Source organism: Plectropomus leopardus, chromosome 15 (assembly GCF_026936395.1).
Source record: "Plectropomus leopardus strain MGB_pleo_1.0 chromosome 15, ASM2693639v1, whole genome shotgun sequence".
Lineage (NCBI taxonomy): Eukaryota > Metazoa > Chordata > Actinopteri > Perciformes > Serranidae > Plectropomus > Plectropomus leopardus.
Genome location: NC_142190.1, coordinates 34,234,320 through 34,260,179, shown reverse-complemented (window position 1 = coordinate 34,260,179; position 25,860 = coordinate 34,234,320). Strand labels below are relative to the sequence as shown.

At 41.8% G+C, this 25,860-nt stretch overlaps 2 protein-coding genes, 1 long non-coding RNA gene and 1 pseudogene across 4 annotated transcripts; 2 read left to right on the top strand and 2 right to left on the bottom strand.

Moving 5' to 3' along the window:
• Nucleotides 1–1,741: 1,741 nt before the first annotated feature.
• Nucleotides 1,742–5,443, bottom strand: LOC148187362 (uncharacterized). The gene is made up of 4 exons (XM_088088812.1): nt 4,458–5,443; nt 3,973–4,131; nt 3,106–3,198; nt 1,742–2,770 (listed from the first exon to the last, which is right to left on the bottom strand). Exons 1-4 carry the CDS (start codon nt 5,439–5,441, stop codon nt 2,444–2,446), a joined length of 1,563 nt encoding a protein of 520 aa, XP_087944938.1. The 5' UTR covers nt 5,442–5,443; the 3' UTR covers nt 1,742–2,443.
• A 1,802-nt stretch (nt 5,444–7,245) lies between these two features.
• On the top strand, nt 7,246–8,706 carry LOC148187361 (uncharacterized). The gene is made up of 2 exons (XR_015778982.1): nt 7,246–7,579; nt 8,449–8,706. It is a non-coding gene; the product is annotated as an uncharacterized LOC148187361 (long non-coding RNA).
• A 4,084-nt stretch (nt 8,707–12,790) lies between these two features.
• Nucleotides 12,791–14,866, top strand: LOC148187360 (uncharacterized; annotated as a pseudogene). Its single transcript, XR_015778978.1, has 4 exons — nt 12,791–12,879; nt 13,001–13,110; nt 13,336–13,575; nt 13,676–14,866. The product of XR_015778978.1 is annotated as an uncharacterized LOC148187360 (transcript).
• Nucleotides 14,197–18,025, bottom strand: LOC148187359 (uncharacterized). Its single transcript, XM_088088894.1, has 9 exons — nt 17,924–18,025; nt 17,676–17,759; nt 16,477–16,565; nt 16,157–16,283; nt 15,861–15,931; nt 15,613–15,757; nt 14,693–14,783; nt 14,607–14,619; nt 14,197–14,386 (listed from the first exon to the last, which is right to left on the bottom strand). The coding sequence occupies exons 1-9, from the start codon at nt 18,023–18,025 to the stop codon at nt 14,197–14,199; spliced, it is 912 nt and encodes a 303-aa protein (XP_087945020.1).
• Nucleotides 18,026–25,860: the final 7,835 nt, after the last annotated feature.

Here is a 25,860-nt window from a genome sequence, read left to right as displayed (position 1 = left end):
AGAGAGAGAGAGAGAGAGAGAGGATGAAACTGAAGCTTGTAGTTGCCTATCATGTGGAGGTGATCGTGGGCAGCATGGACAATGAAGATCTCCGTGCTCAGGTAAGTCATTCCTAATTTATAGTGAAAATTTATTTTAGACAAATGTGAATGAAACGAGAATGCATTTGTACTTGGTCATGCCAGAATATGTTAATCTCAGGAGGTTCTTTTGATATGGAATAGGTAATACACTAGCTAGATAATACTCGGCCACTCACAGGCGCTACATCGGTAAGTCAGTCTCATCTGTTTATTTATTTATTTTAATTATTAACTTGCGTTGTCAGCGAGAATGTTAAATTAGTTTAAACTGGATTTTTCACCGGTACAGTTGCTCTAGCATTAGCAAGATATGCATGCCCAAATGAAGGACGTCATAGAATCAGCTGAAAATGATATCAAATCAAACAGCAATATGACTCTGTCCAAAATTCCCAACTAGAGTCTCAATGTGTGATTAGGGTACACTTATTTACACTGAGACAATTATTTTCACTGACACAAATTAGTGTTAATAATGCCTAAACTGAGCTCTCCAGGATGGCCAAGTTTATCACTGGCCTTAGCTGTGCTGGCATTTTCACACCAGTGTTGCTTCCCTCCTCAACCCCGGTCATATTGTTGACAAAACTAATACTGTACATTTAATTTTTATTTTTTAATTGCTCTTCATACAGGACTTGCTGAGACATCAGCTTTTAGAGAAGTTGCATGAAAAGATGCAATACATCCTCAGCCATCCTGCCATATCCTGGATTATATGCACTTTGTCTGCACACATGAATATATAATTATGAATGCACTGGCAGAACAGATAGAGATACCTGTAGATATTGTAAAAACCCTTAGAGAGCTGTACCATCAGGTGAGAAGTCAGATGGAAGAACAACAACATGTCTCATTCATTGAGCTGGAGTCAGTTCAAGTGGTAAGAGGACACCCTAAATTTGTCATCCAAGAGGACAAGTTAAAGGCCTTAAGAGACACCCAACTGCCCATCCCATGCATTAAAAAATTGCCTGTATGTCTGAATTTGGATTGTCTGTGTCAGAGTCTTATAGTAAAATGTCTGACCAGGAGATAGACACTGTAGTGTCAAACATCAAGGCTGAAATGCCACATCTTTGCTATCGACTTGTCATGGGAAGACTGAGGTCTTTTATGAGGTCATTTCTGGCAACTGTTGGCCATTTACCTTGATGGGTCACACAAATGTTGTTACCTCTGCTGCAATAAATCGTTGGTTATTAATAGATCACACTAGCCATGCATAAAACACACACTGGATTACAGTAACTTGTTTATTTTGAGTTGGCAGTACTCAAATTAACTTAAATAATTGGATTACAGTAACTTGTTTATTTTGAGTTTGCAGTACTCAAATTAACTTAAATAATTGGATTACAGTAACTTGTTTATTTTGAGTTTGCAGTACTCAAATAAACTTAAATAAATTAGATTACAGTAACTTAATTATTGTGAGCTTCCAGTACTCAAGTGATAGCTTAATTCTCTTTAGTTTTGCTTCTTGACCTAAAAGAAATCTACAATAGGACACGCTAATTCATTAAATATACATTATCTAACAGTAATGACCCCCAAAAACACAATGAATGGAGAACACTCAATGCATTAACAGTGGAATTAAAATTTATTTTAAAATGCTCAACAATGCATTTAATGGGAGACACTGGCTCTTGACAGGCTGAAGAGTGTTTTGTTAATGCTCCGTATAAAATGAACTATCAGCATTTTGATTACAAACATTAGCTTAAACTATTGACCTAATAACTGTTACTGACCTGGGAACATGTTCCTGTTTTGGACAAAGAAAAACATTAAAGAAATAACCTCTCTCAACAAAAATGCACAATATAAAAAAACAATTATGTTCCTGAAATAATTACATGAAATAATACTATGAGAGCAAATCTCTTTCAGAGAATCTTTGTGAAATATTTTTTAGTTCTGTAGCTTAGTGTTATGTTTGGTGACTATACTTTCTAAGGAGCAAAGTAACAACCTGAAACATAATGACAAATGCACATTAAAAACAAACATTTCCTGTTCTTTCTCTCTTCAAAATAACAACATGAGCTCGAGCTCTGATAAAGCTAGCAGGTCAGATTTCTCTGATAACAATAGTGATCAAAACTGGAACTACAATCAACATGGTTTAATGGTCTAAACTGCGCAACAGTGATTAAATAACCATAAACAATAAATAACTCTCTTTTTCAAACACTACAAATATATTTGAAACATTTCAGTTAAAATTAAATTTTCACTGTATTTTTTTTTACAAGTGTAATAACATTTTTGTTTAGAAATTAGACATTTTGACTAGAAATAAGAAAAATATTCTCACTAAGACTTTGAGTTTTGGCACTTTATCAACTGTCCTACATCAGTAGTTTGTTTTTCAAAGTCAGCAGTTTTGGAGGGAGGGTTTTGTTTCCCAATCCAAGCATGACTGCTTGAATGAATTTGAATGTGTTTGCCATGCATTTTGGGTAATCTAAGTGAAGGGCATACATAAGGCCAAATATGAGGCAGACTGCCTGGGGAAAGTCTCTAACATTGTCCATGACAGTACTTCCCTCAATTACGATGGCAGTGGAGATGGGCTGGAGGTGCACTGCGTTTAGACCCTGCTGTTGAGCATCTTCGTTGACAACAGTCAACACCCCAACTGTCACTGAGGCGAGTGCCTCTTCTTTCGCTGTATCCTGCAAAAGAAGCACACACAACTACCTTTTGAATCTGGCCTTCTTTTGGGGAAATAAATCCCCTGGTGCAACCCCAAATTCATTCACACTGTATTTTAATTCTGTAGACTGGAGGTTTTTCAAGTTTGAGATAGGAGAATTCACATCCTTAATTTAATTACATTATGTACTATAAACCAGTTTACTAGGGATTGTGATCATTTATGAGTGAGATCAGAATCAGAATCCACCTGATTCTGATCAACTAAAAATAATTATATTTTAAATATAGTAAATATGATTTGTCAATAAATTGAGATCAATATGTTTCTTTCTTCTTTCAATATGTTACTTACAAAGCAAGTCTTGTAGACTTCACTGGAGTCATCACCAAGTACAACAGGAAGGCCTTTGAGGACAACAGAGCGAAGTGCTGTCACATCTGATGACTAAAAATACACAGAAAACAGATATAAATTAACAGGGTTTCTGCAGAAATCAGCCAGTCAAATTTAATGCTTTTTTATGCCATTTAAGGCCTTAATTTTCGCAAAATCAATTTAATGACTATTAATGCTTTTTAATGCCCCGCGGAAACCCTGATTCAGAACTTTGTAGCATTTTGAAGGGTGGTGGGAATATGTGTTGATACACTGTTCTGTATTCACTCTAAGTGCAGGCTTATATTAGAGACAGGGCTTTAAGTTTTATTAGTATAACTGGTAATATCTAAATACCTCATTTTACACATCCCACTTTCCCTGTAAACATTTTCTTTATGTTAGTACAAACTCAACATTTCAATTAAATTTCAAATGAAATGCCCCTGTGCTTGCATTAAGCAGAAAAAGCACTCACTTGAAATGTGCAAACTACCATATTGTTGTACTTACTTGTTACTAAGAATGACAGATTGAGAGTGACATAAAAACCTGTTGGATGAGTAGTCCACAACTGGTATAGGTGGTGCGATAGGATTTTAAAAGGCATGATTAAATTGTTGAAGTGATTAAGTTAGTGCATTTATGGGTACATATCATTGGTACGGTCACCAAAAAAGTACATCTGTCTCGCTTGCTCTCCAAAGCAGCATGCAGCCGCAACAAAGCAGAGAGGTAGGCGGTGTGAATGGTATGTGACACAGGCCTAAGGTGCATTGCCACCACCCATTATGCTGGAGTGTAAATTAGTCAAAACTTGAAAAAACACAACAGAACCCTTACCACCCAGTTGATGTGCTGCATCATGTCTGTCAGTTTTTGTCCTGTAGTTCCTTTTTTGGACTTGAAAAGATCAATGAAGCGTGGGGTGTGTTGGTCTAGGGCTTCATAGAAGTCTCCTTCAAGATTCTTACTGGCGATGCGATTAAACTCAGCAAAAACCTAAAAAAATGGAGAGGGGAAGGAGGGAGAGGGATAGCAACATTAAGCTGACCATCATTCAATTAATACTGCAGCAAATTTAAGAACTTAACTTATGAAACTGTGGTGAATAATACATTACTATTTATATTATTACACAAATAACATTAGTACACATACTGCTATTGAAAACATTTTACTGATTTGTATGAAGTGCAAGAGCTGTTTTTTCTTGAGGATGATGAGCCAGCCAAATGTATTAAGATTTCTGGCCTCACAGCTTGATATGTTCTGACTGAGATTTGATCTGCTGGAAACTTTATGGGGGAAGGCAGGCCATAGCTTACCTGTCTCTCAGTGAAAAGTGCTGGCCATCGTTCAACCATGCTCTGCACATCAGGCTCCTGTGTCACTATCTCCCTTCTGCGCAGTGGGAATGTTTGATCCATCATTTGCGAGACTAGAGTGGCATTGGGTATTTTTTTCTTCAATTCCCCTATGACAATCTTTCTGGCATTTTCAAGGCTTCTTTCATCATGTCCGTCAGGTAAATTAGGCAAATAATTGGCTTCACCTCTTTTTGGCCGCTTGATATTCTTGCGGGATGATTCTCCCTCTGGGTTGCGTTTACTTCGTTTACCCCCATTGATCATTACATCATCACATCCTGCTTTTCGTAGCTTTGTTCGATAGTTGGCCATCTTGAATTTAAGGCTGTTCTTCCAGCCATACCATCCTGGCTGGGGACCAGGTTCAGTGAGGCTGGGGTGCTTGCTAATCAGTGATTTTGCAACACTGCTGAAGTCATCATCGTCAGGGTAAGCCTTGAAACTGTACATAGTTTCGGCAAGCTTCTCCAGTATGTCATGTTTCATATCTCGTGATGGAGTCATTGGGAGACGGTCTTTCATGAATGAAAGGTCTGCCTGTCTCAGTCTGTACTCTACATCCACTGAGAAATTGGGTATGTCGAAGAACTCTGGCCACTGTCTTCTTAGCGAAGGTGGTGATCCAGCAATGGACAAGATCTCAGTGTCTGCTGTGCTGCAGTCTGATTCTTCGGTGGGTGAAGACAGGGAGGTCAACTCGAGATGCACAAGAGGAATTACTTTCAGTGTAGCTCTTTCAGGCAAATCTGTTATTTGAGTCAAATTGCATAGTGCATTATTAAAGTCTGGATCTTCATATTGGAGTTTGAAGTCATACTGCAACAACAGCTTATCCCTCAGCTGTGTTTTTAATTCTTCAATGGAATCCGGTCTCTCATTTAATGTTAGCTTCCTTATATTGTCATCATCTATGACAACTCGCAGCATCAATCTTTGGTCCATTTTTATGTCACCTCCTGTGAAAAAATGAGAATTTATCTAAGACATGCAACATTTCGGTGTTTAATACACTCAGCATAATATATACCGTTTGAGTGTAACAAGCTGTTTGCCATGAACTCTGTAAAGTGACAGAGGAAACACATCATTGAGTTCAGACAACTGGGTGACTGAGAAGGTTGGCAAATGGCTGTGACAGAGCTCATACGCTCTAAGATGCTCATAATACCATGAGGTCATCAGTCTGCAGACAAATGCTACATCAGTGTTGATAACGACAATCTTTGCGATTTGTCTGAAATCTGGGAGCCCTGCACAAGATCCAACAGAAATGACCATATCAGCACTGTACTTAATGCCATCAATGCAGACAGAGGAAGCTACAAGTACTGTGTTCAGCTGGTTGTTCCTTTGATTGAGCCAGTTCTGCACATTTTCCGGAAATGAGGAAACCATCACAGACTTCACTTTGTGAATTTCGACAGATGGCTTAAAAAAAGATGTGGCAGCTAAATGGAAGGCCATCATTTTCTGATGTCTGTTTGCTAAAGTAAGGGGTATGTTTTTAAAGTTGTGAGAGTGATGCACAACTTTCTTGAAGAATTTGTGTTTCCCCTCAAAACGCATTGTCCACACATCAGATAGAGGACCAAAGGTTCGAATTAGCTGAGGGTAGTGCTCAACGTAGTGGTGCTTTGGTCGTAGCTTTTCACCCGGGAAAACCTTCTGAAACAAGTGTCTATGTTCAGAGATTTTGCTATCAAGAAAGCACAAGGACTCCTCTGTAAAGCTTGTGGACATTGACAATTCCACCACATCTTTTAAGGTCATTAAAACCTCCCAGGTTTCATCGCCGTTTGGAATGTGTTGACCAATCAGTAATGGCAGAAGTCGGAGAAGAGTCCAATTTTCGTGGCCATTTCCTCCAATTGTTGACTTTGAGGAGAAGGTCTTTGGAATGAGCTGGGGTTTATTTGTTCTGTCAGAAAATGTGTATGGAAACTGTTTAATAGCATCATTCAGGGCCTCAAGGGAGATAATTCCCTTAGATATCAGTGCCTTAAAGCACAGGGCCAATTCTCTTGGAACAATACCCTCCAGAAGATCATGCAAAATGTCTGGAGGGTAACCATCAACCACATGAAAATGTTGCAAGCTTTCACTAAGTGGACAGCTTCCTTTCACACCATATTGTTGAGCCTTGGTTGAATCCTGTGACACCTCTTGCACCTGTTTGTCATGGTTTTCTTTTGTTCTTTGTTGAAATAAGCCTGTCCGTACTTCCTTGTACTGCATTTCCTCCCGCTTGGCCATACAGAATCGACACACTTGGCTAACTGTGAAGCTTTCAAAAAACCCTCCCAAAGAGTGGGCAGCCAGATTGTCTGATGCCACAAATAACACTGTGCCCTTAACAGTGGCTCCCAACTGTTCAACATAAATGCCTTGTTGCTCAAGAAAAACAACGTCCTGAATGAGAGGGCGGAGAATTTCACCATAACCATGGACTTTGATGTTGTTGACCTTGCAAAGCAGAGCAAGCTGAATGGAATGAAGGGACGAGCGATATTTAGGGTGTAAATTGCCAAGTACCCAGTAGATGGCAGTTTGCTTGTGTTTTTTTCTGGAGGTTCCCAAGGGGTTAGCCACCTCAAAATCATCAATATACAGGCAAAGAGCGACCCTGAACTCTTCCACATTCAAGAAACCACTGTCTTTGAAGCGGGCACCATCTCTGTAAGATTTGTATTCCTCTGACAAAGTTGCCTCATGTGCCATGGTCTTCTCCAGAATTTCTCTATTGCTCATGTGGCAGGATAGCGCTGCGCTCCCTGCCGTGAGGGGCAGTGTGGCAGACAATTGCGCATCGCCTATAAATAGACCAGGTCGGACCCGTCTCGTTCTTTCCGCTTCCTCTTCCTCCTTCACGGAGCCGACAGCGTGTGTGGTGGCGTCTCGCTGGTTTGCAGGTTAGATCTCCAAACAAAGGTATGCATGCTCTGTGTCTCCTCGATCTGCTCAAGTTATTCTGTGTTGTGGGCCTGGCGCTTACCTCAGTTTCGCTCCGTCCGGCAGCGCGGTGTTACCTGGAGCCGAGCTGTCTCCCTCGGGGCAGTGTGTGTGTGGTGCACTCTCTGCGGGTAAGATGCTCAGTTCTCTGTTTTTTTATATATTATGCTGTCGATGGTCGGGTGAGGTGTACTGATTTGTTTTCTCCCGGCTGTCGCTGCTGCTAGAGTCTGGGTGTGCGCTTCCTCCTCCTGCCTCGGTGACATCTCTGATCCTGCTCTCCGTACGCGGCCGTCACGCGCCGCTGTGAGCCTTGCTGCTGTCCTGGCTCTTTATGTGTCCTGGCTCTTTATGTGTCCTGGCTCTTTATGTGTCCTGGCTCTTTATGTGTCCTGGCTATTTCTGTGTCCGGGCTCTTCCTTTTGGCCTGGGTTTTGTTTTCTTTTTTTAGCTCATCTTGGCTTCGGCGTTGTTTTGGCTCGTGGCTGACCCTCTCTCGTCCATTCTGCGGGGGTAACTGTCCTCCGTGTGGCTCTTCGTGGGACTCCAGCCGCTTTGACTCGGCGCTCCGGGTCGGCCTGCATTTGACTCTCCGATCCGGTCCTGTTGACTGCAGTCAAAGGCTGTGGCAACACAGCCTAGCCAAAAGTTGCGGGCGTGCCCAGAGGCGCCCTAACTTTATTGCCACAGAGCCACACCCACCAAGACTGTTTTAAATTAGAGTGGCAGACATTTATTGATTATTATTGGATTATTATTGCGTCTCAGTGTTATATTGGATTTATTGTTTGAATTTATTTGTTATTTCTTTTCATTGGATTATTATTGCTTGAGTTTCTGTTATATCGGATTAATTGTTTAGAAATATTTCTTTTCTTGATTTTGATAATTTGCGATTTAGTATAGTTTCTTTTGGCTTTGGGGTGTTATTTTTGATTATGTTGTGTGTGAGGACTGCCTTGATTTTATGGTTTTAATATTGTTTTCTTCCTGTTGACAGGTGCTGAGGCCCAGAGCGGCAGCGGTTCCCCTGGTGGTGGTTCCTTTTTCACGTTTTGGTTTGCAGTGTCACGGGTGAAGTGTAGTTTTGGATCCCTCCTTTTTTTGTTACCGCTGTCGTGGTAAGCCCCAGCCCTGTCCCTTATTTCCTTTAAGTGGCTCCTCACATCATTTCAACATCTTTTATGTTGATTCATTTAGTCTGTTACTCAGTTAAAAATAATTGTTTAATAAAATATATTTTTATAATTGGAAATCACGCTCTCGTCCTGTGGAGTTATTTTGACCTGCGTGCCTTGTTTCAAATCGAAAACTGGTAACTTATGAAGTCCCGTTATATCCTGGGGTGAAAGCCCCCAGGTGGCGTTGTCAGCAACCTTATGATTCCGCTCGCCTTGCCACACTCAGCAATGCTTGCAGCATTTTTAGTATGGGGACATACACAACAGTCTGCTTATCATTTTCTAGGACAAACTCAACTGGTGTGACCAAAGAGAATTCCCTTGAAGTGTATGATTTTCGCCTGTTAGCAGTTGACAACGATCCCCCATCTGAAGTGAATTTGAGGAATACATTATTCTCAGCGACCACTCGAGCTATCTTACTCACTAAAGCATCATCAACATTTGCACAATGAGTATGCAGAATTCTTCGAATAGAAGAATGTAGCAATGGCTGTGATAACAAATAAATTTGGTTGATCTGATCTATGACCTCTTGCAGGGCAGTTTCAGAGATGTTAAGAATAGACGACATTTTCAGGAAAAGAGCAGCTACATTGTGTTCCAACTGATTCTCTATGTCCTCCACATCTTCATTAAGCACAGCAACTTCACAGTCAATATCATCAACTTCAGGGTCACTCTCCTCCAGCTGAACACTCACATTAGTTGGAAGTTCTTCAACTATATTTTTTGAAACAATTTCAGGTTTGAATGCAATCTTGTGCATCTGATGCTCTTTGCTTTTGTGTGCAGTGAAGGTAGAATAAACACTACTCTGAAAGTTACAGTCTTGATATGGGCAAGTAACCATTTGCCTCAGCTTAAGATGTCTTCGTAAATGGGTAAAGAAGTCTGCTTCTGTGCAAGGCTCCACAAAGTTGCACAACTGACAGTGAAATGCAGTTTCTCCACTTCTGCCTACATCCTTTTGAGTGTGCCATGTTGATAGGTGTACTTTGAGTGCATTAAAAGATTTAAATGTGCAGAGGCATTCCTTATGAAGGCATGGGAGTAGGGATGTCCGTGTGTGGCATCCATGTTTTAAACGGTAATGCTTTAGCAAGTAGCCTCTCTTTTCAGCAAAAAATGTGCAGTACTTACAAGTCCACTGCATTAGATTATACTGCTCTGGTTGACCTGAAAAGACATGCATTGAGCACATGTAAAAAAAAAATAGAAAAAGTTAAAAAAAAATTCTTAAGAGTCACAAATTAAAATGTGCAATTCATTATTTTAACATTCACAACTAAATGTGCAATGAATTATTTTTAAATTAATGTAATTGATTATTTTTGAACAGCCAAATTGAAATGTACAATGAATTTCATAATCCAACTGTAGTGACATTCATATACAGTACAGGCCAAAAGTTTGGACACACCTTCTCATTCAATGCGTTTTCTTTATTTTCATGACTATTTACGTTGTAGATTCTCACTGAAGGCATCAAAACTATGAATTAACACATGTGGAGTTATGTAAAATCATTTCAGGTGACTACCTCTTGAAGCTCATCGAGAGAATGCCAAGAGTATGCAAAGCAGTAATCAGAGCAAAGGGTGGCTATTTTGAAGAAACTAGATTATAAAACATGTTTTCAGCTATTTCACCTTTTTTTGTTAAGTACATAACTCCACATGTGTTCATTCATAGTTTTGATGCCTGATGCAGTGAGAATCTACAATGTAAATAGTCATGAAAATAAAGAAAACGCATTGAATGAGAGAAGGTGCGTCCAAACTTTTGGCCTGTACTGTATGTCTGTTACCCCAACCCATGAAACAAATACAAATATTGAATGATTCATTGTTCAGTGTATGAGGCATTAGGTGAATACCTTTAATTGCTGAGACTGGGGTATGTGTGGACAGTTGACCATCTGCTTCAGCCTGAATGGGGGATAGTGAAAAAGAACAAAAAATTCAGGCAACAATTTCAAAATATAGACACATAAATGACCAACCTTCAACACACCAGGTTGTTATAACATTAAGTGTAATCCCTGCACTTTTGTTAACTGTATTCCTATATTGGGTTTTTACTTCAGTGATTAACTGTATCTAAGGATCCAATGCCAGTATCGGGTCAAAAAATTTATATAAAAAATAGATCTGATATTGAAGTGATGGTATCAAATCACGTATCTGATTCATAGTCTGATGTTTTAGCCAGCAAGATGTTTGTGAACTCTACTCATGTCTACACTGTGACGTAGCAGTGAAGAAGAGATTTGATGTACTGAACCATATGAAGGGTAGACACCAGACTATGGCCTGGTTGTGACCAGGCAGAGTTAACCTTTGTGTATACCTGGGGTCAGGATGACCCCAGGTATACACAAAGGTTAAAAAGCCAGAACAGAGTTAAGACAGGACTGCTCTCTGATAGACAATGCACTTTTTTAACAACAAGACCATATATATTGTCTTGGTGTTAAACTGGATGTTGGGAGATCATAATCAATGTTTGGCATACATCATTCTCCCCAAATTATTAATTCTGGAAATGACATAATAAAAGCCAAACAAAAACACACGTTTAACACCTACTTACACTATACTACTGCAATATAAAATCCTATGAGAGAATTTAAATATTCAAGTCAATGACTCTTTCTAAAGAGTGGAAAGCTTAATCTAAGGTGGTACATGGCCATCCAATACGACAATTTTTCAACACAAAAATATGAAAACTCACAAAAAAGACCTCATTAAGGTGCCACTCATAATCTATTGCAGTAGATGATAGATATGCACATTTTCATCATTTCTATCATTCAGCTGAATTTCACTTAATTCTATTAATAACTGAGGTTACTGATACAGATTTAATGATATCGAATAAAGCAACATGTGCTGTGGGATGCTCATACTGTAATCATGTAATCTAGAAAGAAAGCAGAACAGATGATTGATTTCAGACAGCTCCAACTATACAGCCAGGCCTAGACTCTGGACTGTTTGTTGATCAATGCATTTTCAAATAACTTCAAATTAACAGTGCAGGTTGATCAAACGTGGAGGGGGAGCACTATATATGGAGAAATCACATGCAAGGGGAGATGACACACACATATATAAGCAGAGCAGCCGCGCACATCCAACAAAGTCAAGTACTTGACCAAACAAACCAATACTGAAGAGAAAGAAAAAAATCGGCACATTTCGTGTGCATGTATCTTTCTCCACATGCATGCAGACGTTTTCCTTCTCTCCCACACTCGTCCATCTCGCCGATTGGCGATTGCCTATCGGCGAGAGGGACGCGCGTCCCAGCCTCACTTTGTTCCCTTTTTATTCTGAGCACTCATTGAAAAGCATTTCAAAAGTCTCTGAAGCGTCCGCGTTTCACTTCTGTTTGTAAACCTGTCCGCACCGCCGTGTAAATTTCACATGCAGTTTCAGTATGATTTTGTCACGTAGTGCAAGCTAGCTTGCAAATGTCTGGCTAGGATATGCCACAAGCCTATCCCGCCACCCAAAAAAGTTACGAGACCTGTCTCTCGACATAATGACTTTGAATTCAAAACGTCAAATTTCGTCAAAAACAGAGTAGTCTACATTTGTTTCTAAAAGTGTTGAAGTTACTGTCAAATAGCATGCTTGCTAGCGGCGATATTAGAATTTGATTTAACCGACACTCCTCCCTGGCACAAAGTACTACACAACAACAAGACAACGCGACGTTTTACAAAAATATAAAATGTGTACTTACCAAATCAGTGTACTAAGCACAAGTAATCCCACAACGCCGACGATAACTGAAAAGGTTGTTGAAAGGCGCACTGTTTGACCATCCATGGGTTGACTGTGTACGTGTGCGGGAATGTTCCGGTTTTAGGAAAGCGCCAAGTAGAAGAGGCATATCTGCACATGTCTGAAAGAACACCCAAAGGACACTGGGTACAATAAATGTTTTTTTCTAATTTGACTTAACTAGGATACATCAAGTTAAGCAAGTTCTCCAACCCCAAATTATTACTTACTTATTTAAAAGTAGTGTTCATAACAGGTTGATGAAAACTGAGTTTGGTTCACTTATCATATTTAATTAATTTGTATGTTAGCATTTACAGTGCATGTACTCGATTCAATGAACTCTTACGTTTGTGTTTAGATCATGTACCTGGAACCTGCAACCAATAACAAGGCATCTACTGGCCTCACCTTTTTTTGACATCTGTAGAGAGGAATGGATTGCCATCCAGGTATGCATAACAGAACATGTAGTCTATGATTAACCTTTTGTGACCTAATTCATTTTAATTTTATGCATACATTTTATGAATACACTACGTTTTGTAAGACACAATGCTTTTCTTTTACATTTATGGAAGGTAATCAAGGCGTCAAGAATGTGGACATTGCCCGGTTCATGTTCACTGTCAGGGGCACTGGCCAGGCAAGTTACATCTCTGGAAAAAGCGTCTGCAACCAGAGGTAAATTAAAATAATCCAGGATGCTGACAAGACTCACATCATTTTCTATTAAACAATTCTGTTGGTGTATATAAGACTTGCAAGAGTAATGGTTGAATTTGGTTCAATTTGTTGTAATCATAATTTAAGCATTTAATGCCAATAACATACAATAAAAAGTGTTTAAAGGTGAAAAACAATATTGAGGAACTAAATCAGAAACTCATAACCATTTTCCTATTACAGAATTGAACGGCTATGGCGTGATGTGTGGACTGCAGAAACAAGCACATATTATGATGTTCTGCATAGTCTGGAAGAAAATGGGCTACTGGACATTTCAAACACACTGGTGCACTTTGTGTTTCTACCCCATCTCCGTGAAGACCTTCATATGCGCACAAAAGGAAATATTGTATGAGCCCTCAGCAACTGTGGCTTATGGGACTCTTGCATCACAGCACAGAGGAGCCTGAGAATATGGAGGTACACACTTAATTTGTTACTTTCATGATTTAATCATACTGTATATCATATTCATGCCAGACTGAAAATGGGTGCTTTAAGCTTGCTGTTTAAATCTTAGGATCTGCAAGAGCTGGACATAGACAGGAAGATGGCCATTTCCCAAGAAGAGTCCTTACCTGGCTCTGGAGTTGTTGTCCCAGAGTTACCTTGCCCTGGAGCTAAGAGGAAGAAATGGAGGAGCTTCGAAATGCCGTCGACCCTACAGCACCATTACCATCCTATGGTCGCGATATTTACATTTGTTCACTTGAATTTTTTCAGTGAGCATTTTACAGAAAAGGCCAAGGGCCAACAGGATTAAAACAAAGTAAAACAAAATCAGTGCATGGCATACAGTAATAAAACAAATACATTTTAAAAAAGTGCATGCGATGATCTGATTTATACATCTCAAAGACATCAGTTGCAGTGCCTAACAGAACAAGCTTGTGCTATAGGTTCATTAAACCTGAACCATCATAACAACCCCCTCCCCCAGCTGTAGGGACTTAATAATAGACAAAAGATAGTATACATCTACACATTCAAGAATTCCTGTCCAAGACTGAATGCCTCCACCAGGACTAGTTTTAACTCCTCCTATGATCGCATATGTTTAACTGGAAAGGTTATGGTTCTACTACACACTGCCACAGTGGAATAGCATATCCTGTGCTTGCCATAATCTGTATCACAGCAATGATTGAACCTCACTGTTACTTTGAAACTGCTCTTTTCTTGTTGCATGATAGGAATATGACCCTGTCCCGATACCCACTGGAGAAAGGATCTTGGCGTCAGTGAGGGTGGTGCATTTTTCTCTTTCTTTGTGGATTTTCATCTGCAACCACTGAATGAAAGTGAACAAAATAATCAAACATTTTAACTGCAATTATGATGCATTTAAGTCATTGAGCTTCTACAATCTACCAAAGGATGTTGGCTGAGATTTAAATTGAATGTCCTGCCCTGTACTCTGTCTTATGTTGCCTTCATCAGTGTATTCTTACCCTTGTCGAATACCTAGTATGCATATACCATACACATGGTCAAAACTGATCTTGAAAAATGATCTGGAATCTTGAAATAATTGTACCTTCTTCCATTTCCTGTAGGAAATCCTGGAGATGATTCATGATGGTGACCTCCACCTGTTCCCTGTTGGTGCGCTTCTCGCTGAACTCTGCCTGCCACACGACATCACAAAGTCATTAACCTTTCAGTGTTTGCACTGAAACATTGACATGAAAGTCAGAAGCATTCAAATCTGTATTAAATCATAAATAAAAAATCTTGATTTCAATTGTACATGTGAAAATGGTATTTGTACTACTGACTGCATTGCTGCCTTTTTAAAGCAAGAGCACACCCAATCATGCCAATATGCTGTTCAAACTTCTTGAATTTAAAAGCCTTTATTAAATGGCAAGTTCATGCTGAACAAAAGCACCAACATGTTTCTGCCGTGCAAGGCCTTAATGGGGGTGTGCTGAAAGCACCAGGTTCATACCATCTTATTGAACAACAAAAATTACTATGTATTTTAAAATCAAATGTTTTGTTGATTTTTGATAGTATATGTGAATTTGAACACTTGTAATGTATATTCTTCTATTTAGACATATTGTCCATTGTTGTAATCCGATGTAGGTTTCTTATGATTTACTGACCCTGAGGGGAAAAATTACAAATTTGCCTTACTTGTATTGTATCTATTAAGTTGTTCTCTTACACCAGCTGATGCTCATTAATATTAATAATTATTATAATTATTGTTATTAAATGAGACAGTGCAAACCTGGTGCTTTCAGCACACCCCGAATAAGGTCCTACATGGCTGAAGTGTTTTGGTGGTTTTGTTCAATATGAACTTTCCATTATAATAATAAAGGCTTTTTAATTCAAGAAGAGTCGCCTTGGACATTCTTTTTATTATCTTTGAAACAGTTTTTTCCCCCACCTATTCAAAAGAGCACCTTCTATGTAATATGTTGTTTTACAGATTTTGACACTTGCAGTCATTTCTTCTCCTGGGACAAACAGAGGCTGACAAAAATCTGGGTGTTTGGCCATAAGATTGCACAGGCCATACAGCTGCAAGCCACTTCTTATCTGCTCGAGTATGGGGAGCAGCCTCAGGTTTGCATGGAGGACAATCGCACTGTTTTCAGACAAATCAATCAAAATAAATGGGGACAAAATTACACCACATGTAAAACTTCAACTTTGACACAATCCATTATTCATTAACAATTCAAACGCACCAGACAATGTCCTCCTTCTTCTTCAGGTAGATCTGTCCTGTGTACCCACAGTTTAAGATGTCTTCTGCAAGGTCTTAAGTGTGCTCTCGGTGGCTGACTCCACCTGAAAATAGAATGGATGAGATGAGACGTAAACACATTAGTGTGACCATTTCCAGGTATTACAAAAGAGCTTCCAGAAACTTCTGAACTTCTCAACTCTGCTAACCCTGTGCACGTACATCAAACCTATGAAATCACTTATGTAATTTCCTAAAAAATCCTAAATTCCTAAAAAAATGTTTTTCATTTTCCACATCATTTTTGTCCAGATTTTTATAATCCAGGGATCCACTGCACAGGAACTTGTAGCACCAAAGCATCAGGAAATCTGGAGCTGATCCACCTTGGGCCAAGCTGGCAGCCATTATTTCTCCTACAGTTCTAAAAATAATAGCCAACACCCACCTGGTGTTATATAATTGAACATAAACATTTTATCCAAATTCCAATATATTGTCAACAGGCTCAATTATTAATGTGGATGGACTGACTTGAGAACTATGCTCCACAAGAACCCTTGCCAGAAAAAGGGATTCCCCTTCTCTCACAAGGTACAGTATATAAAAACACATACTTTAAATGGCCCTTGTCCAAATCAGACAATGAGTACTTGGGCCTCTTGCCATGTGTGCCTCTCTCAATGAACCGCTCCTTCCACAATTCCTTAAGCAAAAATCATTATTATTCATGATCAAAATAATGTGTTTTTCTTAATAACAATGTGGACGATTTGACAGATCACATATCTGTTATATGCATACCTGTCAGAAATTCTTTGCAAAGAAGCCACTGTGTCTACCCCAGCCTCTTCTATAAAGGTGACTTTCAGCTGGTTTGCTGGTGACAACTTTTTGGGCCAGCATATTGTACAGTGAGACTTGGATGTCAAATGTTTATCCATCTGTGATTACTGCAGCAGTTATGGCCTGGAGAACATCATCAAGACTATGGTGGAGGGAAGGGGGGTTCCAGTCAAATGTGTCATTTCTAGATTGAATAATATTGTGCCCCAAACCTGTGCACATGCATCTTTTATGCTGTGTGTCAAGTGATCAGTAATCACGTGGTTTCCAGGAAGAAAATTAAAGCACCTTTCAATTGCAGCTTTTGCTTTGGCTTCAGAGTGATCAAGCATACAGGGAACTGTTGTATTTTGAGATTCTTTACTGTAAAGTGAAGTTAAAAAAGACATGGATTTACAGGATTAGTATGTGTATTTAAGATATTATTATGTTCTTAACAGAGGACACAACAACACTAGTGACAGCATTTAAAAGTAGAAACATCAGCACTACTGAGAACATCTGAAACTGAAATGAATGACTTGCTCTCATTCAATTAAGATTATTTTCTCTCAGTGAGGCAACATGATGGCATAAACATTCCCCAGAGGTGTGTTGCACCTGCCCCCCCCCCCCCTTTTTTTTTTACACCAATCTAAGCTTTGAGACAACTTTTTTTTCTCAGAGTTAATTGTTTATCATCACCTTTCTCCGCATGTGCTTGTGTGGGTTTGTATGTAATCTGCTCGATATTTGATCTGATACACCAGAGAGACCTCCTGAATAAAAGATTAAGATCAACAACAAAATACAGGAAATGTACGACTAACATTCAAGAATTCTGTGGTTGCTACAGGTAGCAAAATGACTAATGACAATAGGATAGCTGATCAGTTACGTGCAGTCAGGTGTCCTTCAAATCTGAATATAATATAATAATAATACCCCCAAAATGTACTTTAATTTTTAGATAGGGGGCAAACTGCCATACATCAGTGCTTGACATGCTGGCATTACTGGGCACTGCGGTGTATTCTGAGGTGAACTCAGCAACAACCGTCAGCTCAGGGGAAGACTAAAATAAAAGCAAAGGGTTACGAGGTGATGAGACAGGCGCAACAAACTCAACCGGATCCGGGTGGTGGACCACCTAATTGTTTGTTCGTGCCTGCTACAGCCCGCTCCCAAGTCCTCCAGTGGAGAAACTCCTCCAAGCTGACCTGCCACCCAGGAGCTCACCGGACCCTTCTCATGGACAGGGACACTAGGGAGTTTGTGGCTGCCTGCTCTGTCACTGAACTCCTGCTGGCTTGCTGCGCCCAGTCGTCCCTGGTCGCACATCGCTGTGGACTTCGTCACTGGTTTGCCCCCTTCAGATGGTAACACTGATATTTTGACCGTAGTCAATCGTGTCTCTAAGTCTGTTCATTATGTAACATTGAAGAAATTACCATCTGCCCTTGATACAGCGGAACTGTTAGTTAACCATGTTTTCAGGATTCATGGGTTGCCTGTGGACATAGTTTCTGATCGGGGCCCCCAGTTTTCCTCTCAGGTCTGGAAGGCCTTTTGCAGATATGTGGGCGCAGGAGCCAGTTTCTCCTCGGGTTACCACCACGCTCACCATCCTGTGTCCTGGAGTTCCTTCCTCCCATGTGTAGTGAGGTATAGCACCTGACACAGTTGAGTAGCACTTGTGAACGCACTTCCAGACTCCACTCCTCAGTAACCACTCCCTTAATCACAGCCAGCCTATATAAGGGACGAGTGAGCACATGCTCCTTCTTTTTGGCTGCTGGTTCCTGTGTATGGTGGCTGCTGTTTGCTGTACTGGTAGGTACGGGAACCCTTGTCAGTTTAGTTGTCACGTGTTATTTCTTCCCTGCACTTTTATTTAAAACCCCCCTTTTTTTCTCTCTGTAAGGCTGAAGGTAGCAGTGGTGTCTGAGCCTTCCCCCTGCTGCGGTGGTCTGGTAATCCAGGTGGTTCACGTGATTTACTGCTGTTTTGCCCTCGTTTTGCTTCTGTTTTGTTGTTTGGGTTCCTGTTTTGCTCTTTGTATTTTGCTCTTAGTTTTGCTTTCTTACTCTTATTTGCTTTTGCATCCTATTGAGTTATTTCTTCTAATTTATTAAAACAATTGGGTTGCTGTATTTGTTAATTTTGTTATTAGTATTTTTCTTTTAGTGAAGTGGAGCACCATTTTGTTGGGGAGGCTAGGCACCCCGGGTGAGGTTCCTACACATTGCATGTAAGTAAAGGCACTGGGACACGATTGTTGTTCTTGAGATTGCTGTGAGGATTGCTGTGAGGTTTGCTGTGTTTCACTGAGGTGAGTAGTGGTGGCACCTTTAGGCACCCCTCCATAGTAGTCTGCCTCCCCACTGATGGCCTCTGCTCACTCTTTTATTTAGGTTATGTTGGGCTGAGTTTTTTTTTCGATATTTTACCACATCTCTGGTTTTTAGATTGTATTTGTTAAGGCCTTTTTTTTAGATGACTTTATAATAAAAATATTTTTAATCCCTTTAATGTTTGTTTATTGATTCAGTTTATTTTGACTAGTTAATTTTTCCCTCTTCCTTTGCAGTTCCAGCCCTGCCTGTTTATTTTGATTATCAATAAATATTTGATTTATTTGGAAAATACGTCTCTGTCCTGTTTCAGAAACAAATCTGTGTGCCTTACTGATCTTCCAATTATTAATATTTTGAGGTATTTCCTGGGGCGCACTTCCTCAGGTGGCATTGTCGGTTCTCCCCCTCACATTACCTAGTGAACACATGCCTCACCACGCCACATTTTGGTGTTGTCGGCAGGATTCCGTACAGGCAGAGACGTATACTTATATACTTATATATATATATATATATGTATATATATATATATATATATATATATATATATATATATATATATATATGTATATATATATATGTATTTTTTTTTTTTTGTAATTTCTTTTCCTTTTGCAACCCAGTTGGTTTGTTCAGTTATTTGTGTTGTATAGGCTTGTGTTTGTGGGCAAAACAGCAGTAAGGTCCGCGATGGATCCCTGAGCTGCAAGCCAGTACCGTTAACCCCTTCTTCTGTTTCCTAATGGAGGAGGAACTCTCCCAGTTAAGAGACTTGGTTGCACAGCTGCAAGCTGAGAATTGACGGATGCGTCAGGAACAAGAGGCCAACCAGCCCGGGACCAGTGTCACATCAGCAGGCCCCTCTGCCCCTGCAAACCCCTCAGTCAACATCCCAGTAACCGAGAGACTGATTTATCTTCCCAGAGACAGGAAATGCCCAATATTTAGAGGTAAAACTGGTCTAAGCATTGTTGAGTGGGTGGAAGAGATCCAGGCTTGTATACGGGCTAGGCATCTGTCATCAGCTGAAAGAACACTGTTCATTTTCGATCATTTAGAGGGAGAGGCAAGAGAAGAGATTAAGTACCGGTCCCAGGAAGAAAGGGAAGACCCAGATAAGATTTTGGCTATCTTACAAGAACTGTATGGGTGTACCAGATCTTATGTGTCTCTGCAGGAAGATTTCTTTTCAAGGAAGCAACAAGAGGGTGAAACACTGCAAGAATTTTCTCATGCATTAATGTGTCTAATGAACAAAGTTGTTAAAAAGGTCCCTAATGGTCTAGTGAATAGGGATATGTTACTCAGAGATCAATTTGTTGAACATGTGTCTGATTGTAACTTAAGAAGAGAACTTAAGCAATTTGTCCGAAGCCACCCTACTGCCACCCTGATAACTGTCCGCGGGGAGGCCATTAGGTGGGCACAAGAAGGAATGCCAGGGGGTGGGAGGGGTAGAAGTCACTCTGTCCCCTCTGTGTTCGGTTTCCAGCATATAGTTCAGGGAGGTCCACACAGCTACAGTAAGGAAGCCAGTTCCTCCTTTAGCTCCGAGCTAGGTGAACTGAAGGAGATTCTCAGGAACCAGCAAGAACAGTTAAATCAGCTCACCAGAAGTCTGGCAGCCCTTAACCATGCCCCTAGAGCTCAGTCAAACCAGCGCCCAAAAACTGTCATTTGTAGAAGGTGCCAACAACCTGGCCACTTTGCTAGGGAATGTAAGGGCAAGTATGTAGCTGCAAGGCCCCAGCCAGCTTCTGTAGCAGCACCCTCCAGTTCTAATGACAGGCACAGTTTTTCAAACCAGGGAAACTTTCACTCCCTGAACCGTTGAGCCAAAGTTCAGGTGGGGGCTCCTCAGGCTCAGATTCTGCCGTAGATGCTCCTGAGAATTTGGTGGCAGCTTGTCCAAACATGGCCATATTGATGGGGGGAGTGTGGGTTCCATGTCTGGTTGATACAGGGTCAATGGTGTCAACCATAACTGAGAGTTTCTTCAAACAGCATTTTGAACCTTGGGGCCAAGAAAAACTCCACTCTTGTAACTGGTTGAAGCTAAGTGCTGCTAATGGGCTAGCCATACCATATGTGGGCTACTTTGAGTTGGATGTGCAGCTTTGTGGGAAAGTAATTGCAAAGCGGGGAGTATTGGTGGTCAGGGATCCCCCAGACAGCATGTCCTCAGTACCTGGTGTGCTAGGAATGAACATTATCAAGGAATGTTACTGGGAGTTGTTTGTACAGCATGGTCCAGCCCTCTTTAACTTACCCTCTGTGTTGCAGGCTCCTGCCCCGATTCAGCAGGCTCTCCAGAAATGTCACCAGGTCCAGGCTAATGCCCCTCCTGATCGTTCAGGTCGAGTGAAGGTGAAGGGAGGGAGGGTCTGCAGAGTTCCAGGGGGTACCATGAAAACTGTAGCAGCCACATGCTCCCAGCATCACCTGGCAGATGCATTGTTTGAGCCTCTTAGCAGTGGGCTGCCTGCAGGCCAACTAGCATCCCCAGCACTGGTTTGTGTGAACAGAGGTACTGTTTACATTTAATGTAGGGACCCAGGATGTTGTACTGTACCCCCGAACTGTTCTTGGTACCTTGAGTCACGCTCACCTTGTGAGCTCGCCTGCAGGTCTTGAAGAAGGTGAGGTAGCAACCACAGTCTCCTCCCAGACTGCTAGCAGTTCAGTGCGGGACAAGATTGCTGCAGTTGATTTGACAGCACTCTCAGAGCAGGAGCAGTGTCAGGTCAGGTCCCTACTGCACAAGTACAGTGGTGTCTTCTCAGCTCATGAGGGAGATATAGGTTGCACTAATCTCATTTCCCATGACATCCCTTTATTGGATGACGTACCTGTACGGCAGAGATATAGGCGTATCCCTCCTTCAGAGTATGAGGCAGCAAAGGCCCACATCCATCAGCTCCTAGAGGCACAGGTGATCAGGGAAAGTAGTAGCCCCTTTGCCTCTCCCATTGTGCTGGTAAAGAAAAAGGACGGCAGCCTTCTGTTGTGTGTTGACTACAGACTCTTGAACAGCAAAACCCGAAAAGATGCATTTCCTTTGCCTCGTATTGAAGAGTCTCTTGACGCCCTTTCCGGGGCCCACTGGTTCTCAACCCTGGACCTGGCTGCTGGGTACAATCAAGTACCAGTCACAGAAAAGGACAAGATGAAAACAGCATTCTGCACACCCTTTGGCCTGTTCGAGTGGAACCGGATGCCATTTGGGCTGTGCAATGCCCCAAGTACTTTTCAGAGACTCATGGAAAGAATATTTGGGGATCAGCACTGCCAATCATTGTTGCTGTACTTGGATGATGTTGTTGTTTTCTCTTCCACTGTAGCAGAACACGTGGGGCGTTTGGATGCTGTGCTGGGCCGCTTGCAGCAAGAGGGTCTCAAAGCAAAGTTGGAGAAGTGCTCCTTCTTCAGACCAGAGGTGAGCTACCTGGGCCACATCATATCCAGAAATGCCGTGTCCACGGACCCTGGTAAAATTGAAGTGGTTTCACAATGGCAGCGACCTAACCATGTCTCTGAGTTGCGCTCCTTCCTAGGATTTGCAAGCTACTACCGTCGGTTTATTGAGGGGTTTGCCAAGCTGGCTGCCCCTGTACATTGCCTGGTTACAGAACTGACTGGCACAAAATCCCGCAAACCTTCTGGACCGGGTCTACCTGCCGCATGGACGGAGCAGTGTGAACACAGCTTTGAAGAACTCAAAAGTAGGTTGGTGTGTGCTCCAGTTTTGGCATACGCCAATTTTTCCTTGCCTTTCATCCTAGAGGTCGACGCAAGCTACAGTGGATTGGGTGCCATGCTCTCGCAAGAACAGGATGGTAAGGTCAGACCTGTAGCTTATGCTAGTCGTGGCCTTAGGCCTACAGAGCGTAACATAAGCATCTACAGCTCAATGAAATTGGAGTTTCTGGCCCTCAAATGGGCTATGACCGAGAAATTCAGAGACTATCTGCTGGGACAGAAGTGTGGTGGTGTACACGGATAATAACCCTCTCAGCCATCTATCCACATCCAAGCTCGGTGCTACAGAGCAACGTTGGGCTGCACAACTGGCTGCATTTGACTTTACCATCAAGTATAGGCCTGGTCGAAATAATCAGAATGCAGATTCCCTCTCCCCGCAGTATTTAGCTTGTACAAATGCATCAGCCTACACAGCTTCTGGCATTCTACTTCCAGAACCACTGCAGCAGGCCATTGGAGCTAATCAAGCAGTCCAGGCTACCATCTCAGCTTTCCCTTGCCACACCCAAACTGACCTACGTGTTTTGCAGGAAACTGATCCCATCATCCAGGATTTCCTGAGGTTTTGGACCAGGAGAAAGGGCCCTGATGCAGCTGAACAACGCCAGATCTCCAAGGAAGCTTTGATGCTGGTCAAACAGTGGGACCGGATAGTGGAAAAGGATGGGGTGCTGCATCGCAGAGTCTGTCGTCCAAAAGGAGAAGAGGTTCTTCAGTTGGTGCTGCCAGTGTCACTCAAGAACCAGGTCCTACAGCAGCTGCATAATGAACATGGACATCAAGGTGTCGAACGAACAACTGACTTGATCCATCAGCAGTGCTACTGGCCGGGGATGCACCATGACATCAAGCAGTGGTGTCAGGAGTGTGAACGTTGTCAGGTAGCTAAAGACACCCAACCTGTTGCCCGTGCCTATATGGGTCACCTGCTTGCCTCCCATCCAAATCAAATACTTGCCGTTGACTTCACTTAGCTGTAGCCATCAAAAAATGGCATGGAGCATGTTTTGGTCATGACAGATGTCTTCTCAAAGTACACACAGGCAGTCCCCACCCATGACCAACGAGCTTCAACAGTGGCCAAGGTGTTGGTTAATGAGTGGTTCTGTAAGTTTGGTGTACCAGGTCGTATCCACTCTGACCAAGGCCGGAACTTTGAGAGCAACCTCATACAACAACTTTGCAGCATGTATGGCATTGAGAACAGTCATACCACTCCCTACCACCCAGCTGGTAATGGCCAATGTGAGAGGTTCAACTGTACCCTACACAACCTCTTACGCACCCTGCCTGCGACTAAGAAAAGGGATTGGTCATGCTACCTACCACAAGTGATTTTCTCCTACAACACCATCACACATCAGTCCACTGGTGAGTCTCCATTTTTCCTAATGTTTGGGCAAGATCCTCAGTTACCTGTTGACTTTCTGTTGGGCAGAGTCTCAGAACCTGTCGCCGGCAGCACCCATGACTGGATTGTGGAACACCAGACCAGGCTACGCCATGCTTTTGACGGTGCTACGAGGCATTTGGAGGCAGCAGCAGCACGGCGTAAGCAACATCATGACCAACATGTGCGAGATGTTCCCCTGAGGGAAGGTCAGTTGGTCTATCTCAAAGACGTCGGACTTAGAGGCCGCCACAAGATCCAGGACATCTGGGCCTCAGTAGTGTAGTGAGGTATAGCACCTGACACAGTTGAGTAGTGCTTGTGAACGCACTTCCAGACTCCACTCCTCAGTAACCACTCCCTTAATCACAGCCAGCCTATATAAGGGACGAGTGAGCACATGCTCCTTCTTTTTGGCTGCTGGTTCCTGTGTGTGGTGGCTGCTGTTTGCTGTACTGGTAGGTACGGGAGCCCTTGTCAGTTTAGTTGTCACGTTTTATGTCTTCCCTGCACTTTTATTTAAAGCCCCCCTTTTTTTCTCTCTGTAAGGCTGAAGGTAGCAGTGGTGTCTGAGCCTTCCCCCTGCTGCGGTGGTCTGGTAATCCAGGTGGTTCACGTGATTTACTGCTGTTTTGCCCTCGTTTTGCTTCTGTTTTGTTGTTTGGGTTCCTGTTTTGCTCTTTGTATTTTGCTCTTAGTTTTGCTTTCTTACTCTTATTTGCTTTTGCATTCTATTGAGTTATTTCTTTTAATTTATTAAAACAATTGGGTTGCTGTATTTGTTAATTTTGTTATTAGTATTTTTCTTTTAGTGAAGTGGAGCACCATTTTGTTGGGGAGGCTAGGCACCCCGGGTGAGGTTCCTACACATTGCATGTAAGTAAAGGCACCGGGACACGATTGTTGTTCTTGAGATTGCTGTGAGGATTGCTGTGAGGTTTGCTGTGTTTCACTGAGGTGAGTAGTGGTGGCATCTTTAGGCACCCCTCCATAGTAGTCTGCCTCCTCACTGATGGCCTCTGCTCACTCTTTTATTTAGGTTATGTTGGGCTGAGTTTTTTTTTCGATATTTTACCACATCTCTGGTTTTTAGATTGTATTTGTTGAGGCCTTTTTTTTTTTTTTAGATGACTTTGTAATAAAAATATTTTTAATCCCTTTAATGTTTGTTTATTGATTCAGTTTATTTTGACTAGTTAATTTTTCCCTCTTCCTTTGCAGTTCCAGCCCTGCCTGTTTATTTTGATTATCAATAAATATTTGATTTATTTGGAAAATACGTCTCTGTCCTGTTTCAGAAATGAATCTGTGTGCCTTACTGATCTTCCAAACATTAATATTTTGAGGTATTTCCTGGGGCGCAATTCCTCAGGTGGCGTTGTCGGTTCTCCCCCTCACATTACCTAGTGAACACACGCCTCACCACGCCACACATGAATAGAATACACCCTCTCCTGCTCGGCCATGGGTATGTTGCCATTCATGGTTTATTTGGGTTACCAACCTCCATTGTTTCCTGAGCAGGAGGAGGCAGCAGCAGTTCCAGCAGTGGCAGACCATCTTCGCTGGGATAAGGGAGTGTGGCAGATGGTCCGTGCGGCTCTCGGTCGCTCCACCGAGAGAAACAAGCGGTTGGCTGACCTCCACCACACTCTGGCCTCTGACTA